The sequence below is a fragment of the Aulonocara stuartgranti genome (assembly GCF_965226115.1).
Source record: "Aulonocara stuartgranti genome assembly, chromosome: 7".
Classification (NCBI taxonomy): domain Eukaryota; kingdom Metazoa; phylum Chordata; class Actinopteri; order Cichliformes; family Cichlidae; genus Aulonocara; species Aulonocara stuartgranti.
Window position 1 is genome coordinate 8307460 of NC_138945.1, and position 25726 is coordinate 8333185.

Sequence of the window (25726 nt, forward strand, 5' to 3'; positions counted from 1 at the left end):
AAGAGTACTGACAGGGACTAGAAAGAGAGCATATTTCTGCTACATTGGCTTCTCTTCATTGGCTTCCTGTTAAATTCAGAATCTAATTCAAAATCCTTCCCCTCACATACAAGGTCTTGTATAATCAGGCCCCATCTTATCTTAATGACCCCAACAGGGCACTTCGACCTCAGACTGCTGGCTTACTTGTAGTTCCTAGGATACTTAAAAGTAGTATGGGAGGTAGAGCCTTCAGCGTTCAGGTGACAGACAACCTCTCTACTTTTAAGATTAGGCTTAAGACTTTCCTTTTTGACAAAGGTTACAGTTAGGGCTGGATCAGGTGACCCTGAATCCACCCTTAGTAATGCTCCTTTTTTCATCCCTTTTCACTTACCGTGTATTTATACACCACACTGCATCTAATAGTTGGGTATTATTTATCTCTGACTCTTCTCCATGGCATGTCTTTTGTCCTGTCTTCCTCCCCTTAACCCAACCAGTTGCAGCACATTGCTGGCCCTCCCTAAGCCTGGTTCTGCAGAGGGTTTCTTTCTGTTAAAGGGACTTTTTCCTTCCCACTGTCACCAAAGTGGCTGCTCATTGGGGGGTCACCTGATTGTTGGGATTTGGTTAAGCCTTCGTAACACTTTGAATTCACGTTGATTTTTTTTTTTTCATGCGAATATCCAATATGGTGGTGTAGAGAGGCAAGACTATCAATAGTACCCTTGTCCAACAAAGTACAGACCTAACTGTAATTATATAAACATTTGTATATACAAATGGTTGTTAGTTGTCCATAAACAGTCCAGCATTCACTTCTTTTCAGATTTTTTTTTCTTTTACTTAGCACCAAATCACAAGAGTTGCCTCAAGGCGCTTTATATTGTAAGATCAAGACCCTACAATAATAATTCATGTTTGGTCTAAATAGACTGGTTCTTATATAGCACCTTTTTCCCTACTTTAATGTCCTCATTCATCCATTTATATAAGAACTTTCTCTTCGCCAAAATGCTTTCTATCAACACACACTCATGTTCCCAGCTGGGATCATCCCACCAACCTTCCAATTAGTAGATGACCTGGTTTACCTCCAGACCTAAAGCCAAAGTCATATTTAGACTTTGGCTTTAGGATAAAGTCTAAACATGACTTTATCCTATCTCTGAAACATGGTTTTAATATAGGAATTTTGGTTTGTCTGAGCTGGGATGATTTTTCAACATTAATAGAGCATTGAATTTGGCAGCAAAGTCTAACAGGAAAAGCTAATTGAACTAACAAAGCATTTCATGTGAGGAAATGTGAGGTAACATCAGTGTTTAAGCTCTTCTGTATGGAGGAATGAGTAAAGATTACTTTAAAGTAATGCAGTGATCAATAATGAATGGAAATGTGTAGGAAGGTCTACACCAGACACTGAAGGTGAAGGTGGACATTGCCCCAAAAAATTCAAACCTTTTTCTTCCTGCAACCTTATGACACGGTGCATCTTTATATACAGTCTATGGTTTACACTGACCTCCCCCACCAGCATCTCATAGACGAGGACCCCCAGCCCCCACCAGTCCACACTGCGGGTGTAATTGCTGTCTGTCAGCACCTCTGGAGCCAGGAACTCTGGTGTGCCACAAAAGGTTGATGTGCGATCCCCGTGGCCCATTTCTATGCACAGTAAAGTGTCACAGAGTGACGACAGGGATTGATTACATACTTGTTTAGTTGGTACTGTTCATGCATATAAGTGTGAGTGATTAATTACAAACTATCCATGTACATTCATAGCCTTTGACACAAACACTATAGAGTTCTGAAATCTGGCAAAACACAAAATCTAAAGCTTTGACTTTCTGCACTGAAGATACAGAGACCACACAGTTTGATTTTTCAACAAAAAAATAAAATAGAAATCTATTTACCTTCTTTGCACAAGCCAAAATCTGCTATCCTTACAAAGCCATCTGCGTCCATCAACAGATTGTCCAGCTTCAGGTCTCTGAATGACACAAACAGAAAAAATGATGCCTCATGCTCCTGACATGCAGCTCATAGTTACGAGGACATAGTAATAAATTGCCTTGAAAGGACTCACCTGTAAACTATTTTGTTTTTGTGGAGAAACTCTAGACCCAAAAGCACACACGAGGAGAAAAACCTAAAAATCAGAGAAGTGGTAGAAATAACAGCACTATCCTGGATTGTAGCGGCAGGTTTTACAGAAAAAACATGAGCTCACCGAGCCTGACTCTCATTGAAGATGCTGTTGTGAATGTGCGTCATGAGGTCTCCTCCGGGCGAGTAGGCCATCACAAAGCACACGTGGTCTGCAGTCTGGAAACAGCCGTACAGGTTCACCAAGAATGGATGACGAGAGGAGTTGATCACTTCAAAGATCCTCTTTTCACACATGAGGCTGAACATGACCACACAGATACAGTGGTAGAAGTGACATATTAATACCCATCATCTCCTTCCAACAGTCTTAACTCTATTCAGACCCTTGCAGTTCAATCTTTAGATGTCACAGGTCAGAGTAATCATCGTCATACTGATATATGGTAATTAAAGATGGGGACAGAAATATGCAGATGCGAAGCGCTCCCAAATACTGTGCACCTTTTTGTGTCGGCTGGCTATTGAGCTACAAAAACAACAACACAACCCCCACCTCCATCCATCTTCCTCACCAAACGTGAGATTCCTCATAAACAAAATGGGAGGAGCTGCAATCAGAGATTTACTACAGCCGGGACGGGACACTAGACCATGTGTACAGTAACATTAAATGGGCCTACAGAGCAACACCCCTCCCCCGCCTAGTACAATCTGACCTGCTCTCTTTGCTCCTTATCCCTACCTACATCCACCTCAGTCCTCCAAGCACTTGGGTCATTAAAACATGGCCAGATGACACTCGCCTCCAGCTACAGGACTGTTTTGATCTAACAGCCTGTTCCATCTTCGAACAGCGGGACCTGGAAACCTGCACTCACTCTGTCCTTTTCTGTATTAAGTGTTGTGTGGCGAATGTGATAATGACTAAAACCCATCTGTTTTTCATAACCGAAAACCTTGGATGATGGGTAAAGTACCGGCACGGATCAGAACTCGTAACTCAGCCTTCAGGCTGAGGGACAGTTCCATGTACAGCGCTCCCACAGCCAACCTGAGGAAGGTATCCAACAGGCCAAGGAGGCCTACAGGAGGAGGACAGACGGCTTCCTCATTGATAACAACCCCCACCAGGTGTGGAGACCTCCAAGCCCTCACCAACTACAAAGGCCTTTTTACCAGGATTTTGATGAAGGTTTTGCTGTCAACCTCGATTAAGCTAATTGTGCGATAAGAGCCACACTTGTCAGGGGGTTTTATCCTTTTTAAGGATCAATGACATATTTGCTGTATACAATGACCTTGGGAGGGAGCCTGTCATTGCTGAGTGGAGATACATATTTGAGAGAGGCACTTTTAGTCAGTCCTAAATTATCTTATAAAATTCAGGTCCTTATCCATTCAGTCAAGGAGCTTTTCCATTCTGTAAAGCATTAATTACTTTTACATCTCCTTTCACTCTTTTACAACAGAACCAGGGTCGGCTGTGACTACCTGGGGTGAGGGTAAGAGAGGCGAGCAAAGAGACACTGAAAAAAACAAACTGGGAGAAAGGGATAACGTTCCAGCATGCAGGAACACTCATTAAAATTATAATTTGTATTCTATTTGATAAATCTTTTTGTCTGTTCTTCATCTAGCTCAACAGCTGTTCACCTAATCTGCAAATGGTGGGTGCATGCAAAGTCTGATGCTGTGTGGTTGAGCAGTTCTCACATTTTGCCTTTTACCTAAAAGTTGTTCTCTAGAGAGACTGCTCCATTCTGTGCAGGAGGAGGGACACACATACACAAGCATGTTTGTTTGGCTCTCTTTGTGTGTGCATTCATTTACATTAATGCATTCCCAAGATTCCTACACCTGCATTTAACCATTGCAGAGATTTACTCAAACTCTAAAGTAAAGTAACTTTAAACCCTGAAACTGCGCTCTGAAGGATAACTTTTAACAGAATTTCACTGCACCGATAGTCTAAAACTCACTTTATTATTTTCTCTTTCATTCCCTGCCACAACTGGCATCCATCACTCACTCACTCACTCGTGTAATTTAGATGAGAAAGCTAAACCCTATATTCTGCCCAGCCAAGTTTGTAATGGGCACAATCACAATCACTGAATCAGCCTTTAGCTGGCTTCTTTTCAAAACAATAACTTTGACTGTCTTGTGAAGGCATCTGTACACTGTAACTACAAAATATAACCTGGGTTACACAGGCACTAGTTTTATTCATGAACAGCCCTTAACTGATTTTTTTTTTTTTTTTTTTTTTTTTTTTTTTTTTACTTTTAAAGAGGGAGGAACAGAGGACGATGTAGAGTGGAGGAAGATGCATACAGGTCGATTAGATGCAATCTGAAAGAGATGGGAGACTTCAGTTGATCCAAAATGCTGCAGCAAGAGTACTGACACGGACTGGAAAGAGAGCGTATTTCATCCATACTGGCTCCCTGTTAAATCCTCCTAATATATTAAAAAGTAGAGCAGGAGGCAGAGCCTTCAGCTTTCAGGCCCCTCTTCTATGGACCCAGCTCCCAGTTTAGATTCAGGAGACAGACACTATCTCTACTGTTAAGATCACGCTTCTAACTTTCCTTTTTGATAAAGCATATAGTTAGGGCTGGATCAGATGACCCTCAATCCTCACTTAGTTATGTTGCAATAGGCGTAGACTGCTGGGGGATTCCCATGATGCACTGAGCGTTTCCTCTTCACTTACTATGTGTTTATACACCTCTCTGCATTTAATCATTAGTAATTATTATTATCTCTGGCTCTTTTACACAGCATGTCTTTTTTCCCGTCTCCCTTCCTTCATCCCCAACCAGTTTTCAAAGGACAAGGTTAGCAAAGAAAAAATGGAATAGCTAAGGACATAAAGAACGTAGACATGCATATAGGGAGACTAGGTGTGGAAAAGAAAAGGTTTAATTTCATCAAGCACTGGGAACATGTCCAAGACACCATCCACTAGAGTCAAAGCATTTTGGAGAAGACGAGATGAGATTACATACCTGTCAACTTCATCACGTGTCACAATATCACCTTTCTTCAGGGCTTTGATGGCATACATTTTACCTGACCTCTTATACTCTGCTAGCAGCACCTTGCATCAAATAAAAGAAACAGAAGTAATGTGGCTTAGTAGATGCACACATGGTATAAATTAGAAAATCCTAGGTGTCTTCCTTCTTGATTTACAGGATTTTCAGAAAAACTTGATCTCTGACCTTAGCTTTGAGGTCAAGGTCACTGAGATTTGAATTCAGATTTGCAATCACTACATTGCAATAGTTGCATATAAATTGTATTCCATGTTTAATGAAATGTTGCAGTCCCACTGTTGCCTTACAAATATAGGAAAGTAAGTTTAATGTATACCTTTCCAAAGTGACCTCTCCCTAGGACTGAAATACACTTGAAGTCTTCTATTTGAAGCCCTTTATCCTTCCTGCATGAGGATACAAAAGTGCACATGTTTATGTCCTGAAAGATTCCTTCATTGATTTCAGAGAAAAAAAAAGAATAAATAAAAATCAGTGTCTTTGTTACCAGAAACTAGAGAAGCAAACTTCAAACATTTATGTTACTGAGACGTGAACCTTCCGTTTGGATCCCAAACGAACATCTTCAAATATTTCATCTACACAGAATATCTACACATATCGACACAGAACCTTTAGATGTATATTACTTTAGAACTGGAACCACAGGAAGTTAAGTGTGGTTTATTTTTACTTATCCTATTTCACAGAAGGAAATAAAATCTTGGGTTGGTGATCTGGAGTACCCGAAAACTGTCTAATCAAACCTAACAAATTCACAAACATTAAGAAAAAAAATAAATCAGTATGACTTACAGTGTAGGTGGAAGAACAGACGGTTGTCTCTTTGGCTTTGGACTCTTGTTCTCATTGGAAGACTGTTTTTTGTTTTTTTTTAGCAAAACAGAAAATAGATGAACTGACAGAAAGTGAATCCTTACAGAAAAACAAGAGCAGTATGCGAGCCAAAGCTGTAAATTCCCTCCACACCATCCATGAATTCAAAAGAGACTGATCCCAACCCTGATTACTTTAGGATACTTTCTAGAAAACATTATGATAATACGTTTCAGTTTTTATTACTTCAATTTGATATCTATTTGTAAAGATATGACGCCAAAGTTCAGATTTTCTCATCTCTCACAATACTAAATATTTTTTCCATAAATTCCTGGATCCAGAACTGGATTAACTCCAAAAGGTTGTCACATCTGAATTGAACCATGCACCAGTACTGTAACCATTTTCATTCAAATCATCCATAACTTTTTGAATATTCCTGGTAACAAACTGGACTAATCAGTTGCCTCCTCGGACCATAGATGATTAGTTTAGTTATTTTGTTAAACACGTTACAAATGCATCTAGTGTTTGTATTCATTTGTCACGCAGACGGGAAGCTTACCAGTGGGGAGTTTTTACTGTTCTTTCTTATGGAATGTGGAGATCTGCCTGGTGGTTCTTCAGCAAAATTCAGACTCATTACTTCAGGTTCTCTTAAATAAACCAGAACAAAATATAGTTTATTACACTGTACCATTCTGCAGTTATTGTCTTGAATTAAGAAACTGACAAATAAATCATTAAAAATGATACAAACTTCAATAAACAAAAAGGGCGAGCCATTAGAAAAAAGAAAAATATTAAATATAAAAAAAATATTAAATTTGTCTCATATTAATACAACAGAAATCAGATCAAACCCGAAAACAGGTCTATATTACAAGCGGTACTTAATCTAAAGTAGACCCATCTCCGTCTGTGTGGAGCCTGCATGCTCCCCATGTGTCTGTGAGGGCTTCCTCCCACAGTCAAAGGCATACATGATGTGAGGCAGAGTGCTTTAAGTATATAAATATATTTGAATTATATCTAAATGTATGATTAAAATGCAACATGATTCTTTTGGATTGCCCAAAACAATTCCATTCATGAGCTGAATAAATCCTGATTAAGGTATACCAACCTCATAAGGATAGCATCAAATCTTTTAAACAGATAAAAGATGAGCTTAACATCAGCAATAGACTTCTTCTGCTATTTAAAATTGAGAAATGTCTTAATGTGACACGAGGAGTGGGAAAAAGTTACAGAGAAAATGGGGGTGAGAAATTTATAACTGCAAATACTACATTACAAGTAAAAAGGAAATCTGCAACGGAGCACACAGGGTAACAAGCTCAAACTCTTGGAGAGAATTCAAATGGAACGGCCCACGCCACTAATACATGCTGGAGAAAATGTGGTACACATACTGGGACTTGCATACATATATTCTGGCCATGTGCAGAGTTAGATATTGGAAGAACGTTTTCTGTGCGCTCACCAAAATTTGGCTAAAGAAGATTATTGGTGGCAGCAATTACATGCATTACAATTAGACGGCTGAAGGCCGACACTCCAACTTATCACATGTGGTTGGATAGACTTTGGGAAATCTGACTAATGGAGCAAATCTCGTACTACCTAAGGCTTTAGAAACACTTATTTATTAGGAGATGGAGACTTAATTTTACATTTTTTCAACAACGAAGAGAGAGAAACACATTAGCGGGCTAGAAGGGGGCATGGAATTTTAAATTTAAATCTGATTAATGGGGTTTCCTCTCTATTATTGTAAGGTCCTTATTGGGGGCGACTGTTGTTGTGATTTGGCACTATATTCATTTTTTTTTTATGAAATCTTAATTAAATTCTCTTTATAACATCTATGAGCATTTTCTCATTCAATTGGTCAAATGACCCTTGCAAAAACAAACTACCAACAATCATGTATGTATTCTTTCTGTAGTGTAAGTTCTTGTTGCTGTGTATTTTTCCCCCCACTAATTTTTCTTGTATGTCTGCACAGGGTTTTTTTGGAGAGCAAGAAAATATAGAATCACACATTTTTATAACCTTCAATAACATTACACAACCACTCCAAATACAGTCCAGTGATAACATTAGATTCAGCCTTCCAGTCAAGTTAATCTGTCCAGTCTGATAATATGAGCAGAAAAACAGCCTAAAGCAAACAACTTATTATTTCACTCTTTCATAGATGTCACAAAGAGATATTTCTGGGTCACAACACAGAGCCTTACCGTGCTGGTGAAAGAGCTGATGTAGTACTGGGCGCTGCTAATGGAGGGCTCATGGGCTCCAGTGAGTTGCAAGGAGGCAGGATGCTCATCATCAAACGGCCCCAAGCAGCAAAGTTCATGTTCATTTGGGCGGCACGCAGGAAGTGCTTCCCTGTGAGCAGGAATGATGGGAGAAAATTAAATCTGAGCTACATGACTGAAAAGGTTTTACATGCAGCAAATACTATGTAAAGAGAAAATGCAGTGCTCAAAAAACTTTGAAAACACCTCAGATCTCAATGGGAAAAGAAGCCATGTGGATATCTCCACTGATGTGGAATAAATAATGTATTATGAATGAAAGGTTACCACATTGTTTGATGGCAATGAAAGTACAGAGGGCTGAATTTAAAAACACCCCAAAAATTAAAGTGAAAAAACAAAACAAAAAAAACAACGATGCCGCAGGCTGAAATTTTATTGCAGTAACTCAGAATGGCACTCAGCAGTTTGTATAGCCTCCACATGCTCAGAGGTATTATGTTTGATTTAAGTCATGCAAGTGTGGGGACAGTCAAAGGAATAAATTCCTTAATTTTCCACGAACTTCCAGCATATTCTCCCCACATGAGGCTGGGCATTGTCATGAACCAGGAGGAACCCAGGACCCACTATACCAGTGACAATGAGTCCAAGAGTTTCAACCTGATACCTAAAAGGTAATCACGGTGTCCTTGCCTAGCCTGTAGAGTTCTATGCATCCCTCCATGGATATGCCTCTACAGACCATTACTGACCTACCATTAAACCAGTCGTGTTGACCAATGTTACAGGCAGCATAATGTTCTCCATGGCTTCTCCAAATCCTTTTAACATCTGCCACATGGGAACCTACATGGGAATCTGTAAAAACCCCAAAGCACCAGTTCTGGTAATCTACAGGGTGGGCCATTTATATGGATACACTGTAATAACATGGGAATGGTTGGTGATATTAAAGTCCTGTTTGTGGCACATTAGTATATGTGAGGGGGCAAACTTCTCAAGATGGGTGGTGACCATGGTGGCCATTTAGAAGTCGGCCATCTTGGATACAACTTTTGTTTTTTTCCCCCCCATAGGAAGAGGGCCATGTGACACATCAAACTTATTGGTAATGTCACAAGAAAAACAATGGTGTGCTTGGTTTCAACGTAACTTTATTCTTTCGTGAGTTATTTACAAGTTTCTCTTTGTTCGCAGCCATTGGCATGTCGAAGAGGTTAACACGTGAGGAACGGATCGAAATTGTGTTGATATCTGGTGAACGCAGTAACCGGGTCATTGCAGCAGATTTCAATGCAAGACACCCTACGAGACCACCCATCTCCCATGCTACAGTTAGCAAACTGCTTGCTAAGTTTCGTGAAACTGGTTCAGTGTTGGATTTGCCAAAATGTGGACACAAGAAAACCGTCACTAATGAAGAAACATCAGAGGCTGTCCTAGTTTCATTCAGCAAGAGCCCACAGCGTAGCACTCGCCGCATGTCACTGGAGAGTGGCATTAGTCAAACATCCCTTCGGTGGATATTAGCTACTCACAAATGGCACCCTTACAAACTCCAGCTACTGCAGCATCTCAACGAGGATGACCCAGATCGGCGCACAGAATTTGCAGAATGGGCAAAACAAAAATTGGAACAGGACCCTCAGTTCATGCAGAAGATTTTGTTCAGTGATGAGGCAAACTTTTATGTGAATGGTGAAGTTAACAAACAAAACCACCGCTATTGGTCTGACGCTAACCCACATTGGATGGATCCCTACAAGACTGTTGGACCAACAAAAGTGATGGTTTGGTGTGGTATATATGGTACAACGATAGTGGGTCCATTCTTCATCAATGGTAACCTCAAGGCCACTGGATATTTGAAATTGCTACATGATGATGTGTTTCCCTCTTTATGCACTGAAGCTGGCACGTTCCCTGAGTTTTTCCAGCAAGATGATGCACCACCACATTATGGGTGCCAGGTCCAAGCATTCCTAGATGAACAGTTTCCTGGAAAGTGGATTGGTCGTCGTGGGCCAGTTGAATGGCCCCCATGTCTCCCGATCTGACCCCCTTAGACTTTTATCTTTGGGGTCATCTGAAGGCAATTGTCTATGGTGTGAAGATACAAGATGTGCAGCACCTGAAACTACGGATACTGGATGCCTGTGCTGACATTTCTCCTGCGGTGTTGCTATCAGTGTGTGAAGAGTGGGAGAAGAGGGTTGCATTGACAATCCAACACAATGGGCAGCACATTGAACACATTTTATAAGTGGTCAGAAACTTGTAAATAACTCATGAAGGAATAAAGTTATGTTGAAACCAAGCACACCATTGTTTTTCTTGTGACATTACCAATAAGTTTGATGTGTCACATGGCCCTCTTCCTATTGAAAAAACAAAAGTTGTATCCAAGATGGCCGACTTCTAAATGGCCACCATGGTCACCACCCATCTTGAGGAGTTTGCCCCCTCACATATACTAATGTTCCACAAACAGGACTTTAACATCACCAACCATTCCCATGTTATTACGGTGCATCCATATAAATGGCCCAACCTGTATAGTAAATGGCTCCAGTGTGGCAGACAGAGTCCACATGCCCCACGTGAGGATGTCAGCCCTCCCTCATGACCTTATAAGGCCCGGTGTTTCTAATTGTTCGGTCAGAGACACTGACACCAGCAGCCAGCTGGAGGTCATTTTGTATCTCTGGTAGTGCTCATCTTGTTCTTCCTTACACAGATACTGGTCCTGCTGATGGGTTAGCCTTCTACAGCCCTGTCCAGCTTTCCTAGAGTAACTGCCTGTATCCAGGACTCACCTCTATGTTCTTAAGACTGTTCTGTTACCAGCAAACCTTCTGGTAATGACATGTATTGATGTGCCATACTGAAGGAGTTGGACCACGTGTGCAACCCATGCAGGGGTCCAGGTATCACCTCATGACACCAGTAGTGACACTGAGCCTAGCCAAAAGCAAAATTACTCAAAAAACATGCAGAAAAAATGAAGAGGGAAAAATGTCAGCGGGTCTCCATCTGTAAAGCCATTCCTGATTTTGGGGTTGTCTTCTGTTGCCCCTCTAGTGAACCTGTTATTAATTTCATTACCACCAAACCAGATGAAAGTGATTAACACCCACCGCTGCCATTTAACTGACCAGATCAAAATGTCAGAAGTTTATGTGAGATGCAATACTCTGAGAAAAAAAAAAAGAAAAAGTGTTCCTTCTCAAATAGTCTTTTTTTCTTGAAATACAGTACATGTAACCATATTCTCTAAACATTTGCTTAGTAATATTTAAAAAACAATTGGTACCAGAGGGTTTCTGATTTGTTGTGTGCACATAAAACAGCTTGGCTACAAAACCTACAGATCAGCTGATATCAAAGCACACATAATGCTCAGCTGATATGCCATTGTATATCCATACCCAGTAGGGCATGCTATAAAAGCCACTTGACCTGTCCATCATTGGACACCTGCCAGCTGCTCTTATCGTAGTGACATTTTGCACAGACACACCAGGAGCAACATTTTATGTCTATCTGTCAAAGCTAAAGAGGAGATGAAGTAGACTATAGCAATTCTAAGTAAGAAAGATTGTGAAAGCATCCAAGAATTGTTTCAGAGGTTCTAGATTTAAAACAGTGCTGAGAGAAACGAGCAGTCACAAAATAAGTATCCTTACTGTGGACATAATGAAGTTTCATTTTGCATTATTTATGTAATTACTATCAGTATGAAAAGGGTGAGATAAAGGTTTAGCATCAAATGCAATAAACAGAAAATGATCAGATTTTCCATTCAAGAACTGCCTGATAACAACTGAAATGGTCAAGGATAAATCGACATTTATCAACAAATCTAAAAAAAATTAAAAATAAAAAAAAAATGGAAAAAATATTAATTGGTGCCACCTTTTTCTTTAGGGAAAATTCGCTTCTGCCTCTGGAGCTTGAAGGGACGCTCAATGACAGGATTTATAAATGTCACCTGGAAATGAACAGAGAAAGCGATCAGGATACAGTTACAGAAATATACTGTACATATGTTTAACCATGGGATACCCCTCTGAAATGATATAACCTAAGCTTGTGGCCATGTCCATCTTTTATGTACAGTCTATGCATGCCACAGAGGTAAATAAACAGTTTGAAGACTAGATATGAACAGGAGAACCTCAATAAAGAGAACGCCCTGCGGCTCCAGCTGGAGGCACATGCCATGTCGCTGGTTATCAAGGAAGTCTTCAAGCCGCAAGAACTTCACTCCACTTAATGCTCGCCAGTCTCTCCAGTACACAGCAATTTCCAGCTCCCTGGACTAGACCAACACACAGAAACATGCACACGTATGTGCACACACATGGATTACAATTCAGATATTTTCCTCATTTCATATTTAATTTGCATTGATTCTTGTTTCTGAATTATTACATTTGGTGTGAGGGATGTTCTGTTTTCAAAATAGCTACAAACAGGTTTCACTCACTGTCATTCTTAGTCTTTACCATTTACAATTTATTAAACTTAAAAACCCCGAATTTTGAGAGAAACAGACAGACAGATTTGGTAATCAACTAACATTTGGAAATGTTAAAATGTAAGGTAATAAGATATTTTACTTTAGGACGCGACAGTTAGAAAGAAAATTGGTGAACTTCATGAGTTCAAGATGAAATGGAACAATAAAAAAACAACTTCACTCAAACAACTATGGTCAAGTGATTATTTATTATACATACCTACATTTAAAAATTATTTTTTTATTATGAGGTTTTTCCTATTAGTCATCTACACCAGTCAGCCACAACACAAAACCCTTCTGCCTAACATTTTGTAGGTAATTCCAGAATACACAGCTACATAGTCCTACAGGCAATGCTCAGTGGCTAGTGGATCTAAGAGCAGACCGCAGCAACCTCACTGAACATGGTCCAGTGGCCACCACAGTGGCAGAAATTCGAGGAAAGGGTCTCCAGTATGAAGAGCTGGACAGCACCAGCCCCTGAACCATGTCATGCAGTGCAGTGAGCTTCTTCAGCCAGTAGGGCTGAAGAAGCTCACTGCACTGCATGAGCATCTGGCAGTACAAATGAAACAGCTGCTAGTCGATGAGAGACACCCAGAATGGCTTACTGAAGGCGGGACAGTCCTGATCCCCAAGGACCCTCAGAAGGGTCCAGTCCCATCCAAATACCAGCCAATAACCTGCCTCAGTACCACATGGAAGCTGCTGTCAGGCATCAAAACAGCTAAGCTGAACGGGCACATGGCGCAATACTCGAGTGGGGCACAGAAAGGAATTGGCAAGAATACCAGAGGGGCAAAAGACCAGCTAAGGGAGGACAGAGTAGTCGCCTGAGACTGAAAGACTAGAATGACCAACCTGTGCACTGCCTGGATTGATTACAAGAAGGCCTATGACTCAATGACCCACACCTCGAATGCCTTGAACAGTACAAGATCAACAGGACCCCAAGAGCCTTCATCAGGAACTCAATGGGAATGTTGCGTATGACACTAGAGGCCAACTTGAAGCCCATAAAACAGGTCACCATCAAGTGTGGGGAGCTACCAAGAAGATGTTCTGTCCCCAGTGGTGTTTTGCACAAGCCTGAGACCCCTCAGTGAGATCATTGACAAGATTACATACGGGTACCAACTACAGAATGGAGCAATTGTCAGCCACCTACCCTAAATGGATGACATCAAGCTGTATGCCAAGAGTAAATGAGACATCGATTCACTGATCCACACCTTCAGCATCTCCAGCAAGGACATGTCGTTCAGATTGGAGAAGTGTAGTCGGATGGTGACAAAGAACTGGAAGGTAGTCAGAACTGAAGGGATCAAACTATCAGAAGGCAACATTGCCAACATTGAGAACAACTACAAGTACCTGGTAATACCACAAGCAAATGCGAACCATGAAGAGGCTGCTAGAAAAGCTGCAACAAAAACACAGAGGGTCAGGCAAGTGCTGAGAAGTCAGGTGAACAGTAAGAATAAGATCCATGCTACCAACACCTACGCCCTGCCTGTGATCAGGTACCCCTGCTGAGATAATAAGCTGCCCAAAGGAAGAGACGGAAGGCACTAACATCAAGACAAGGAAGCTCCTGACCATGCATGGAGGGTTTCCCCCCCAAGTCCAGCACCCTGAGACTGTATGCTAATCGAAAGGAAGGAGCCCGGGGACTGGTGAGTGTCAGCACCACAGCCCAGGATGAGACAACGAACATCCACAAGTTCATCAGCAAAAAGATGGCCACGACTGACTACTCAGGCAGCAGAAATGCAAGAAAGAGGAGCAAGAGGAAGAACCATCATGGAAGGGCAGGCCCCTGCATGGTATATACTACCGGAAGATACAGGAAGTGGCTGACATCCCGAAATCGTACCAGTGGCTGGACAACACTAAATTGAACGACAGCACAGAGGCACTAACAGGAAAGGGCAGAGCAGGCTGTACCTGCTGTGGAGACTCAGGTCTTTTGGAGTGAAGGGCCCACTCCTGAAGACCTTCTATGACTGTGGTGGCCTCAGCCATCTTTTACGGTGTGGTCTGCTGGAGTGGCAGCATCTCTGCTGGGGAAAGGAAGAGACTAAACAGGCTGATCCGGAGGCCCAGCTCTGTTCTAGGATGCCCTCTGGACCCAGTGGAGGTGGTGAGTGACAGGAGAAAGGTGGCTAAGCTGTCATCCCTGTTGGACAACATCTCCCACCCCATGCAGGAGACTCTGACAGCACTGAGCAGCTCCTTCAGTGGCAGGCTGCTGCACCCACGATGTGGGACGGAGAGATTTCACAGGTCTTTCCTCCCCACTGCTGTCAGACTCCACAACAAAGACTTCAACTGATCAAACACACGCATCCACACATGCGCAATAACACTAAGTGCAATACTCTTTTCTGGGATCGTTGTATTATACTCAATTGTATATAGCATTTGTATTCTATTTTTATTCAATTGTATATAGTATTTTATTCTATTCTATTGTGTGCAGTATCTTATTGATATCTTATTCTAGTGTTTATTTTTTTCTATGTAACTTTGCACTGTGCACTGCTGTAACAAAACAAATTTCCCACACGTGGGACTATTAAAGGTTATCTTATCTTAATCATGGCAGCACAAGAACAAGCTCTAATCACAAGATCCATAGAGGCTGGGGTCTATACCAGGCAAGACCCCAGGTGCAGGCTGTGTAAAGTTACCCCTGAGACAATCCAGCACAAATGGACCGCCATAACCAAGTGGCCATCTGTGCAGAGTATAGCCTGAAAGTCCCGAGGTCAAAATGGGAGACGCCCCGGTCCAGAATGACCAAGCTAAGATCCTGTGGGATTTCCAGATGCAGACGGACAAAATAGTGATGGCTACCCAACTGGACATGGTAGAGGAAGATGGCTGTAGTGACAGATGTAACGAGCAACATCAGGAAAAAGGAACACGAGAGGCTTGAGAAGTACCAAGGGCTCAGAGAAGAGCTTGAGAAAATGTGGAAGGTGAAGGTAACAGTGGTCCCAGTGATAATCGGAGCACTAGGTGCGGTGACTCCCAAACTAGGCGAGTGGCTCCAACAGATCCCAGGAACAAAATCCAAGATCTCTGTCCACAAGAGCGCAGTCCTAGGAACAGGAAAGATACCCCAAGGGACCCTCAAACTCTCAGGCCTCTGGTAGAGGAACAGAGCTTGAAGGAACAAAAGACCGCCCGCAGGGGCGAGGGGAATTATTTACAAGAGGACTCTGACACGGCTGACTATCTCATGTTTTGTTAGACACAAAATCAGCATGATTTCAGGTCTGAGTCAGTTCGGGATCCGATTTTTATATGTGCCAGTGCCTCGGGAAAAAAAAAAAAAGACCTCACAATCCGACTCTGGGAGGAATAAGTATTTACGCAAGTAACAGAAAATCTTTTTCGTTTCTTCTGACTACTAGTATGAAGAGGTTATACAATATCTCTGACCGCAAAGGAAAACTGTGTGAATTCTTGTCCTAAACATTATACAAAAAGGTACTTTTACACATCACACATTCTGCTTCTAAAATGATTTTTATGTCTGAAATTTGACTCTTCACAAGGACAAATTTGTTTACAGAATGACAGTTGCAAGAAAAATACAGTGAGTTGAATTATCAGGATTTTTTGCCTTGATTCACTAAACAAAAATTGGCTTTATATAAATAAATAAGCAGTTCTACTTTTCTGGATACACTCACCTTTTATAATAAAATAAATACAGAAACACTGGAAACAAAAGGTTCAAACTTTCTTTATAGAGAAAGAATGGGCAACAACTACTTTTTAAACTATTTTTCATGTTATTCCAGTTTGTAATGTAGTCTCTGTCAATCAGAACAAAGTTGGTTTAAAGGGAGCTAAAACGAAATTTGATGAGAATAAATATTGTTAATATTAAAAAGCGACACATGGAAGGCTACTCCAGCAGTCGCTAAGAAGAAAAGAAGTGAACTGTGGAGTTGGAGAAGAATAAGCCCATGCTGTGAATCTGAGGATAAAAGATTCTTCTTTCCTTCACCAAGCTGAGATCCCATGCTGTCTGTGAACAAGATTTTTTTTTTTTCTTCATAAAACAAAGAAAACTACCAAGCCAAATCCCCTGAAATTGGTGAAGAGATAGAGAATGGGCAAAGACACAATCAACTGAATTTTGGTGCAGGTGCAAATCACTTTCTTCAAAGCTGCGTTGTTCTTGACAGAGAATAACCTATTTGCATGCACGTGTAGTCTGAAACCTAACTAATTTAACGCTGTCATAATATATTAGTGATGATTTGAAATAATCCTTAAAGCAAGTACATGGCAGCCACTGACCCGTTCTAGTTCAATGCTGAAGCTCTGGCCCCAGGCCTCTTTGCCCAGCTGTCTCCACTGTGTGCGCCCCACTACTCTGTTGTCAACCTTCAGCACTGCACTTATCTCCGCTGAAAAACAAAGAAAACAGATGCAGTCAGAAAACTAATCAAAACGAAAACCTGTAAGTTACCATAAATTCAGGGCTTACTACATTTCTTAGACCTAATGTCATAAAAACAGGAAAACAAGCAATTTAGAAATCTTTCAAAATGTATATGGAGAAACATCTACCTCAGTAAGAAATAGACTCATATTATCAAGTCTTCAAAGATTAACAAACCACCGAAGAATGTCTCCATGAGGAACTAGGAAATGTAAATAATTTAGATCATGGTCATGAGGACCAGGATTAAAACTACTTTTAGTATGAATTATGTTACCCACGGAAATGCTCCTAAACTTCAGTAACTCTTGGGTGGGGTCTGCAGAGTTAAAGAGGCAGCAGAACCCACAAGACTGCCATGATCCAAACATTTCTGAGTGGCTGGAAGCTGACTGAAATTAAAATGGTGCAAAGATTTGGCCATGTCTACAGAGCTTGTAAAATACTTTTGCTTATTTTCAGTCCTGCAATTTTGGTGGAAAAAACCTTGAGCCTGTCTGTATTTCTTACTTGTATTGTCTGTTTTTGTTACTGTTTGTACTGGAGCACTGTAACCAACATAATTTCCCCTAGGGATCAATAAAGTATTCTGATTCTGATTGTTTTTGTGTATCCTTCAAGTGTTTTGAATCTGCGTTGCTGCTTTTGTTCACCTCTTTTTTTCTTCTGAAAAGCAGTAAATCACCACCAACTGTAGCATAACACACTTACAGTTGGTACAGAACTGTGTCACAATAATTCCTATAATAGCTACTGTGGTGTGAATGAGACACGGTGGGTCCAGGGATCATAGGTTTGAGCCATTTTATTCAATATTTGTCACACCACAACACTCCAACCCCTGAGTCCCCGTGTTTTTAACTAGGCGGGCGTGGTCTGCGGTGCCGTGCAGGGAGGGTTGACGCACCTGCATGGCATCCTTAATCACGCCCGCCAGCACAGCTACCTAATGGACAGGAGTAGTTTGTTTTGTGTACAGTCCATCCATTCATTCCACTTAATCCAGCCCCTCCCAGTTACAATGGGGTGACAGGCGAGAAACACCCTAGAGAGGTTGCAAGCCTGTCGTAGGGCTAACACAGAGAGACAGATATCTAGATCCAGATAACCTACAGTCTGAAAGAACCTTTCAGTTACTGGGACAAAATATCTAATGGAAATGTAGCTAATACTCGACTACAACTTCAGGTTTGTATTGAAATACAAAAATGTTCGTCTTGTCAGTTTTACCATTTCTGAAACCAATTACTTGTTAGTTTAAGTGTCCATTACTGGATTTTTGCATTTTATGACACAAAGAAAATTAAAAGGTCTAAAAAAAAAAAGAAAAAAAAGTTGACTTACAGGAAATGTCTTCAGCCTTGGCACTGCGTCCGGTTCGTACCTTCAGAGACTTCATATCCGAGATGCTCCCAGAGGTGGTTGAGACACTGGTCACACAACTACGGCCTGGAACTGACTCCAACAGGTCCTGGCAACCCATCAAACATACCTCCAAACGACCTAAGGAAAAGTGTTTCAGTCATTAGTTCTTACTTGGGATAACATTACTGAAAATTCAATGGAAAGCTGCTTCAGGTAAAAAAAAAAAATACATTTTAAATTTAAATGTTGTTATGAACGGTTATTTAATAAAATGACTATCAAAATTTTGCTTTAAAAGAGACTAGCAGACTTAAACAACCTGTTAGACTGGCTGGTTTGAAGAAGGATGAAGATGAAGAAGAGGCTGGAGCCTGGGAGTGTTTCTTTGGAGTGCCGTAAGAAGGTGAGGTGCCTACTATTAAAGCCTCTTTAATGGTAGCATGTGTGGGATGATCATGAGCCAGCTCACATAAACGTCTCTCCAACGAGAGACGCAACAAATCCACCTTTTGAGATGACTCCTGCATTCGCGCCTGGGCCTGAAGGATACAGAAATGCAATCTCTGATGCAACAATATTAATAATTATGTTGCAATTAATTGCAAACATATGGAGTTCAGATTATATCTCAATCTGTATGTATGCATGTAATCAGATTTATATTTACGCACTGAAATTTGGAAATGTGTATTGTAATCTGCTCACTATGCAAAAATATCATAAAAACATGAGCTGTACATAGACATAGACTGTAAATATGAACACAATTTGAAAAACCAGTAATACCCAATTGTTTGGGTTCACTTCTAATCAAACTACTAAACAAAAGTAGTTTTTTGATCTAATCTATCATGAAACTGACCATAAGTGTTTTAAATGACAAAAAAACATGTATATGTGTGCTTCAGTATCACCCTGACAAAGGATGCTTCTAATTTTAGAGATATTGCACAAATAAATCAAGGCAAATAGTGAATGGAATGGTTTTTCTATAGCACCTCTCAACTCACTTTGAGCACTCAAACCACACATACAGCAAAGTGCATTTAACAAACATTCACACACATACACATTTATGAATGCATCAGAGGCAATTCAGGCTTCAGTATCTAGGAGTCAGGGATTGACTGTGATTGGTAGATCACCTGCTCTACCACTCGAGCCACAGCCATCCCAGGGCAGTTCTACATATTGTGGAATATATTGTGAAGGTCACCTTGAACTCAACTGTAGTTCAAAAATGTTCATTCTAACTATTTATAGCCATCGTGTTCTTGTTGTAGCTGTTAGGTTGGTGAAAGTGAAGACATTCCAGCTGGTACCCACTTCTGCAAGTATTCGGCGGTCCTGGACTTTATGCCCGCTCAGTTGCTTCACCACATTTTTGGCTCCTTCTGCTACAGCTGATTCAATCTTCATGTGGTGAATTAATTCAGCAACTCGCAGCTCCACAGGACTGATCATCTCCATAGAATGACCTTAGTGCAGATGAACAAAACAGTCACCACCACCACCAGTAATCACCACTGTACTAAAATTAGTAAAATATCAATTATTAACATGTCTAAGGAACTTGGAAAGAAAAGCATCTGGACTTCTTTAAGTTGTTTTAGGACATTTCACCTCTCATCCGAGAAGCTTCTTCAGCTCTAAGAGCAATTGATGGAGAGTCCCCAAGAGGATCATGGACCCCCCCATTGATCCTCTGCATAATCACTTGAGCCAAGGTCTGAAAATGGGTGTGGTTCACAATCAGCGAAGGTTTCAGGTGAACCTATTGTGAGATGTAGCCCCACCTTATCATGTGATTTACTGAGATCTCTACTGGGATCTCAAAACTGGATTATAGATGGCAGACAGCTGATGTCGTAAGCACCGCCCTCTGTTCAAAGAGAGCCGTTCACAGTTGACATAGATGGCTTCTTTCACTTATCTCAAACCATCTGTCTTCTCTGTCCTAAATTTTAACAGTGGCATCCTCAAAATAATGACCTTTGACCTTTAGATGCAGATGAACAGCTGAGTCTTGTCCTGTTGAGGTGGCTCTTCCATGTTGTGAGATGCGTTTATGAAGTGGCTGTTTGGTCTCTCCAATGTAGAGGTCTGAGCATTCCTCACTACACTGCACCGCATACACTACGTTGTTAATTTTGTGTTTGGGAGTTTTGTCTTTGGGATGAACCAGTTTGTGTCTGAGTGTGTGGCTGGGTCTGGGACTCTAACCTAACTTAAAGAAGTCCAAACGCTTTTCTTTCCAAGCTCCTTAGACTACGATGACCTGGAGGACTAAGAACCTTCACAGACATTTCCATAACATCTAAGCACACTCCAACTACTTAAGACCATAAGACACAGAACAGAATACAAATTCATTTGCATTCAATATAAATTTGATATTTTCTCAAGTCATTTTTGATCCATTATGTTTCACATTCATTTTGTTTATTGAAACATACTGAAGACAAACCGTCAGTATAAGATATCTGCAGTGAAAACACTGCCCATACAAGAACAGTACGTGTGTGAGTGATAAGATTTACCATATTTGCCATCCTCCTCTCCATCTCTGGCTTGACTGACTTTAACAATCTGCATGCGCAGCAGCTCTATTTTAGTACGACTGTCCCGCAACATCTGCTGGGCTGCAGAGAGCATCTTTCTGTCCTGGAAAATAAAACAAACAATTACAAACCAACACAGAACTTCTGATCAAGAGAAAGAAAGTAACTTAAAGGACACACACACACACACACACACACACACACACACACACAGGGGAAGTTTACTTTTTCAGGAAAGGTTAGAACTGTGATATGTGTTAGGCACACGATTTGATCTGTCATTTTGATTTAGCTCAGATGGTATAATGTTCTCTGCCCAGTTTATACAAGAAACTAAGTCATTCCAAAAGGATTTACACACGGTGCTTACCAGTATTAGTTCCCTCTTTGCCTTCAACAGCCTGATAATTAGACTGATAATTAACCTGGTCTACGCCCAGGCTGTCCATTCCCCTTCTCTAATATGTCAAAATGTCTGCATAAGAATGCCTTACTTCGAACTTTAAATGTATAAAAGTTTTAAATTTGAACTAACATCTCTAAATGACTTCATAAAGAGTCGTTATAAAGAAAGGCAGAACCTTGTTAACAAAAATACAAACTATTCTGCACAGTGAGAAATTCTAATTCATAAAGGCATCTGGCAAAGTGCTATAAGTCTAATCCTCCTCTTAATAATGTATTCAGTTACTGTAAAAGTTTTACATGGAACAGCAATTTACCACATGAGCCACTCAGAGAGAGTGTAAAGTGGTACTCGTGAGGCTTTGTGTGTTGTGCTATGCATAAATTAGGTCATGTTGTATAATACCTTAAATGAGCCATTAGTGTAAGTCTGGATCATGTTCTCAGCACCCTGTTTGACCTTGGTCTCCATGGTAAGTTGTTTTTTCAGTGTTCTGACTCGACTGTCCAGTGGTGATGTGACCTCTTCCCACTGACATGTCTCTCCTGACAGGTCTTCTTCTTCCTCTAAGTGACCTGCATGGAAAAAACAAAACATACAGGCTGTATAAAGGGTTAGGATACAAATAAGATAAATATTAGATGGATACCAACTTCAGATCAAGTGATTTATCTCTGTATAGTATAGTGGCCTTAGAAAAGTGGTGGTTAAGACAAATACAGCATAAAACACAGCATCCCCGACGTGTCCTGTCTGGGGGGCCTATATACACTGCTTAGAATTTTTCTGATTTAAGCATGTTGGGATTTTGCTTAGTTTATGACATTATGTAAAGAAACCATTCTTCTCACATAAAAAGAAGGGTAATGAATCAAATTTTCAATCTGCAGTCCCCATGGAGCTCCCAGGGGCAGATGGAAAGGTTTCTAAACATTATGCTCTCTGTGGGTAGCAGTGCAGCCCAGCTGACATCCACATGTAACAGCTTGTGTGTGCTGCAGCGCCCTTTACTGCAATCACTGATGCAATTTTATTGAATTCAATTTTATTTATATAGCATCAAAAATCACATCAACAGCTGCTTCAAGGCACTTTCTATTGTAAGGTCAAGGTCCTACAACAATAGATTGTCTGAAGTGTTACAAAATCGTGCATTTCTTTCCCTCCGTCTCTCCAACAATTTATACCTCATGTTTTCTGTCACTATGTGAATATCTGACAACAGGACTGCACTGCTGCTTTATTTATTTTTATCCAGTATATTAAAGATTAACCTTAATCAATGAACCTGGAGGTTTAGGGCAAAGTGCATACATATAAAATATAGTTTTCATAATATACCAACACAAGTCATTTACAGTGTGGTGGTTTCAACCAAAGTCCTAATTATTTGTATAAAAAGTTTTATGTGAATCAGTTTATATAGGAAAATGTTGGAGTGTGACTCAAGGATGATGGTAGCTTTTATCCATTCTGGTCTTATAAAACCCCAACGTTTTTATACTGGCTTCAATGGAAAACAGCTCTTGTAACCTCAAAAAGGGTGAAAACTAGCGACAGAAATGAGATACTGACAATGTTAACAGTTTGACTCCCTTTTTGTTCTCTCTAATTAACATCCATAACACGAGTCAGCAACAGTCAAACCTATGTTAAGAAACTGGATCTGGGTTTGTATTGGAATTCTGCTGACCTTGTTCTAGCCCCCCTTTTTTAAGGTCTTGTCTTCTGTTTGTTAAATGCAACAGAACCTGTGAAACAAATGGACTTGTACTCTTACTGGTTTTCCTCCTTCTACATGAAGGGAAAAAAGATTTTGTTACCTATGGCACTGTCTTTCTGTGTGGCCATAGACCTTGCGTTGAGTTCCTGCAGTTCCCAGTGCAGCTTCTCCAGCTTGCGGGTTGAGGCCTTAAGTTGGCCCTCCACATCAGCTGCACTCTTGCGGTTGGTGACTGCCCGTCGCAGCCTCTCGGCTGCCTCCTTGATCTTCAGCTCCCGCTGGATCTGCTGCCGGAGCACTGATCGAGCAGCTTCCAAACGCTGCTGAAACTCTGGGTCAAGAATATCCCACTCTTCCAGATTCTTCAGATTCCCATTCTGTAAGACAATAACACAGTTTCAGTCTCTTATTGGCATGACTGCTAATTAAGGATATTCAGTCCTAAATGTATGATGTAAACATGCCAATGTCTCCTATTTTAGGTTTTCCCTTCTTAGGAATCAGTTGTTTTTCTTGATTACGTCCTTTAAACAGAAATATGTGTACATACCAAGTGATTTGGGGAAGCAGTAGGTGTGACAGTAGGTATGAAGTGTTTGAATGTTCAGATGCAACTCAAACAGAAGTTGGGCTGCCATGTTGTTTTTAGAGGGAAGAGGCATTCTTCTTCAGATTTTGGTATTAGAAAGACTTCATACAACTTTTTTTTTTTTTTAAATACTACAGTATTGTTACCGACTGTTAGCTAATTTTAGCAGTAAAGAAAAGCACAGCGACACAGGCCAATGCTACTGAGAAGAACTTGGAAAATCATCAGCAGTACAAAGCCGAACAATTAGAAAATGCAATTACACTAAACTATATAATGTAATTTAATCTGAATCAATAAAATTAGTTTAAAATAACCTGATTGGCGCAGCCAAAGCGAAATGAAAATCATCACCTGGCTAAACAGAAAAAAACTGATAAGGCTGCTAACCAAAAGCATCAATCTGGACCAACACTGCATCAACAACAGCGAATGACACAATGGCTCCCTCTTATGGGCAAAAATTAGTGAGCCTCACTAAAGACAAATCTTCCATTCCAATCTCCTATTATGAGTTTCAGGATACGTTTATACCTCTATGAAAACATGAACTCCTTTCTATTGCTTTGTTCAAACAATGGCAAAACATTTGATCTAAAATAAGTGCCATGTTAGTGAAATGACAGTTTCAGTCAGCCACACTAATGCAGAATCATCTGTACTGGACACTAGGCCATATTATTTGCCAAATATTATAAATGGTTCATAGGGCACAAGGAGCACAAATACTGTCCAAGGTCAAGTTCAGTAACGAATTAGCAGAGATGAAATCTAGCAAAGTAAATGCTATCAGCCAAAACTGACTGTGTGAGCACACCTGCTAATTAGCGAGGGCACACAACAACTTTAAGCCTCAACAGTATCCAGGTGGATGAGAGCTACATTTCGCTTATTCCTTATTCACAAGGGGTCACCACAATGGGAATCTGAATAAATTTCCAATGTAATTCCTGACTTAAGGAATTTGTGCCAATTGTACAAAGGATTTTTTTAACCAACTTCCTCACATATAAAAACAGGAGTTAATAATATAAAAATAAATAATACATTTTTTTAATTACCCTCATACTAAGGGGGGAAATGTCCAGAGGCCAACATTGTTTGGATTAAACCGTTAACATGGAGTTTACAGGAATCTGCTGCCTTTTGGACCCAGCCTTAATTCACCACTAGAGAACTTGCAGTTTTTGACACCAAGCACATGGTCCATCCAAGCACATAATGTCCTAACAGGCCGAACAGCACTCCCAGTAAACCAATGAAAGCCTGTATGTATTATGTGAAACAATCTGGAGGGAATGGGTTGTCATTAATCTGTACTGCTATTTAATTTATAATTCAACAAAGAGACAAACAAACAAAAACATTTCTATTTCTATCATAAACTACTTTACAGCGTCTGTCTGACACCTGTACACTATGCTGCTTTACTCATTACTCTGGTATGAATATTCCAGCAGGCTCTCATGATCCTACAAAGAGACTGTCTCAAATTATACATTTTTTTCTACAGCTATCCATGTATACAACAATGTGTTTGTTCATAAATAGTACACACTACCCCAATATTTTCTGTATGGAGTGATGCACATCTGTCCTGCATTGGTAGGGACGTCTGAGTTAGACATACAAGTAAAGATATGTAAAATAATGCAATTTGTTTGATCATTAGCCTCTGTGATGCTACTGATCAAACAAATTGTGATCAGGACAACTGGAAAGATTTAAACTGAAAAACTGACACAGCATTTTAAGTTGATTACACAAGTATGTAGTTCCAGGGTTCAGTGAATGGCCCTCTATGTCAGCATGGCCTTCTGAAAAAATGTTCTGGACACTTT

The 25726-nt window shown here is 40.5% G+C and overlaps 1 protein-coding gene across 1 annotated transcript in view; it reads right to left on the bottom strand.

Annotated features, from left to right (window-relative positions):
• The window catches only part of pkn3 (protein kinase N3), a 32144-nt gene that overhangs the window by 5250 nt on the left and 1168 nt on the right, over nt 1-25726 (bottom strand). The window contains exons 2-19 of the mRNA XM_082539117.1: nt 23397-23673; nt 21979-22148; nt 21147-21270; nt 19933-20084; nt 18926-19145; nt 18586-18744; nt 17097-17206; nt 12429-12572; nt 12167-12242; nt 8228-8378; nt 6547-6637; nt 5958-6019; nt 5479-5548; nt 5112-5203; nt 2222-2398; nt 2078-2140; nt 1905-1981; nt 1508-1650 (exon numbers count right to left, since the gene is read on the bottom strand). Of these exons, the coding sequence (XP_082395243.1) occupies nt 1508-1650; nt 1905-1981; nt 2078-2140; nt 2222-2398; nt 5112-5203; nt 5479-5548; nt 5958-6019; nt 6547-6637; nt 8228-8378; nt 12167-12242; nt 12429-12572; nt 17097-17206; nt 18586-18744; nt 18926-19145; nt 19933-20084; nt 21147-21270; nt 21979-22148; nt 23397-23673 (2358 nt within the window). The remainder of the gene's footprint in view (nt 1-1507; nt 1651-1904; nt 1982-2077; nt 2141-2221; nt 2399-5111; nt 5204-5478; nt 5549-5957; nt 6020-6546; nt 6638-8227; nt 8379-12166; nt 12243-12428; nt 12573-17096; nt 17207-18585; nt 18745-18925; nt 19146-19932; nt 20085-21146; nt 21271-21978; nt 22149-23396; nt 23674-25726) is intronic.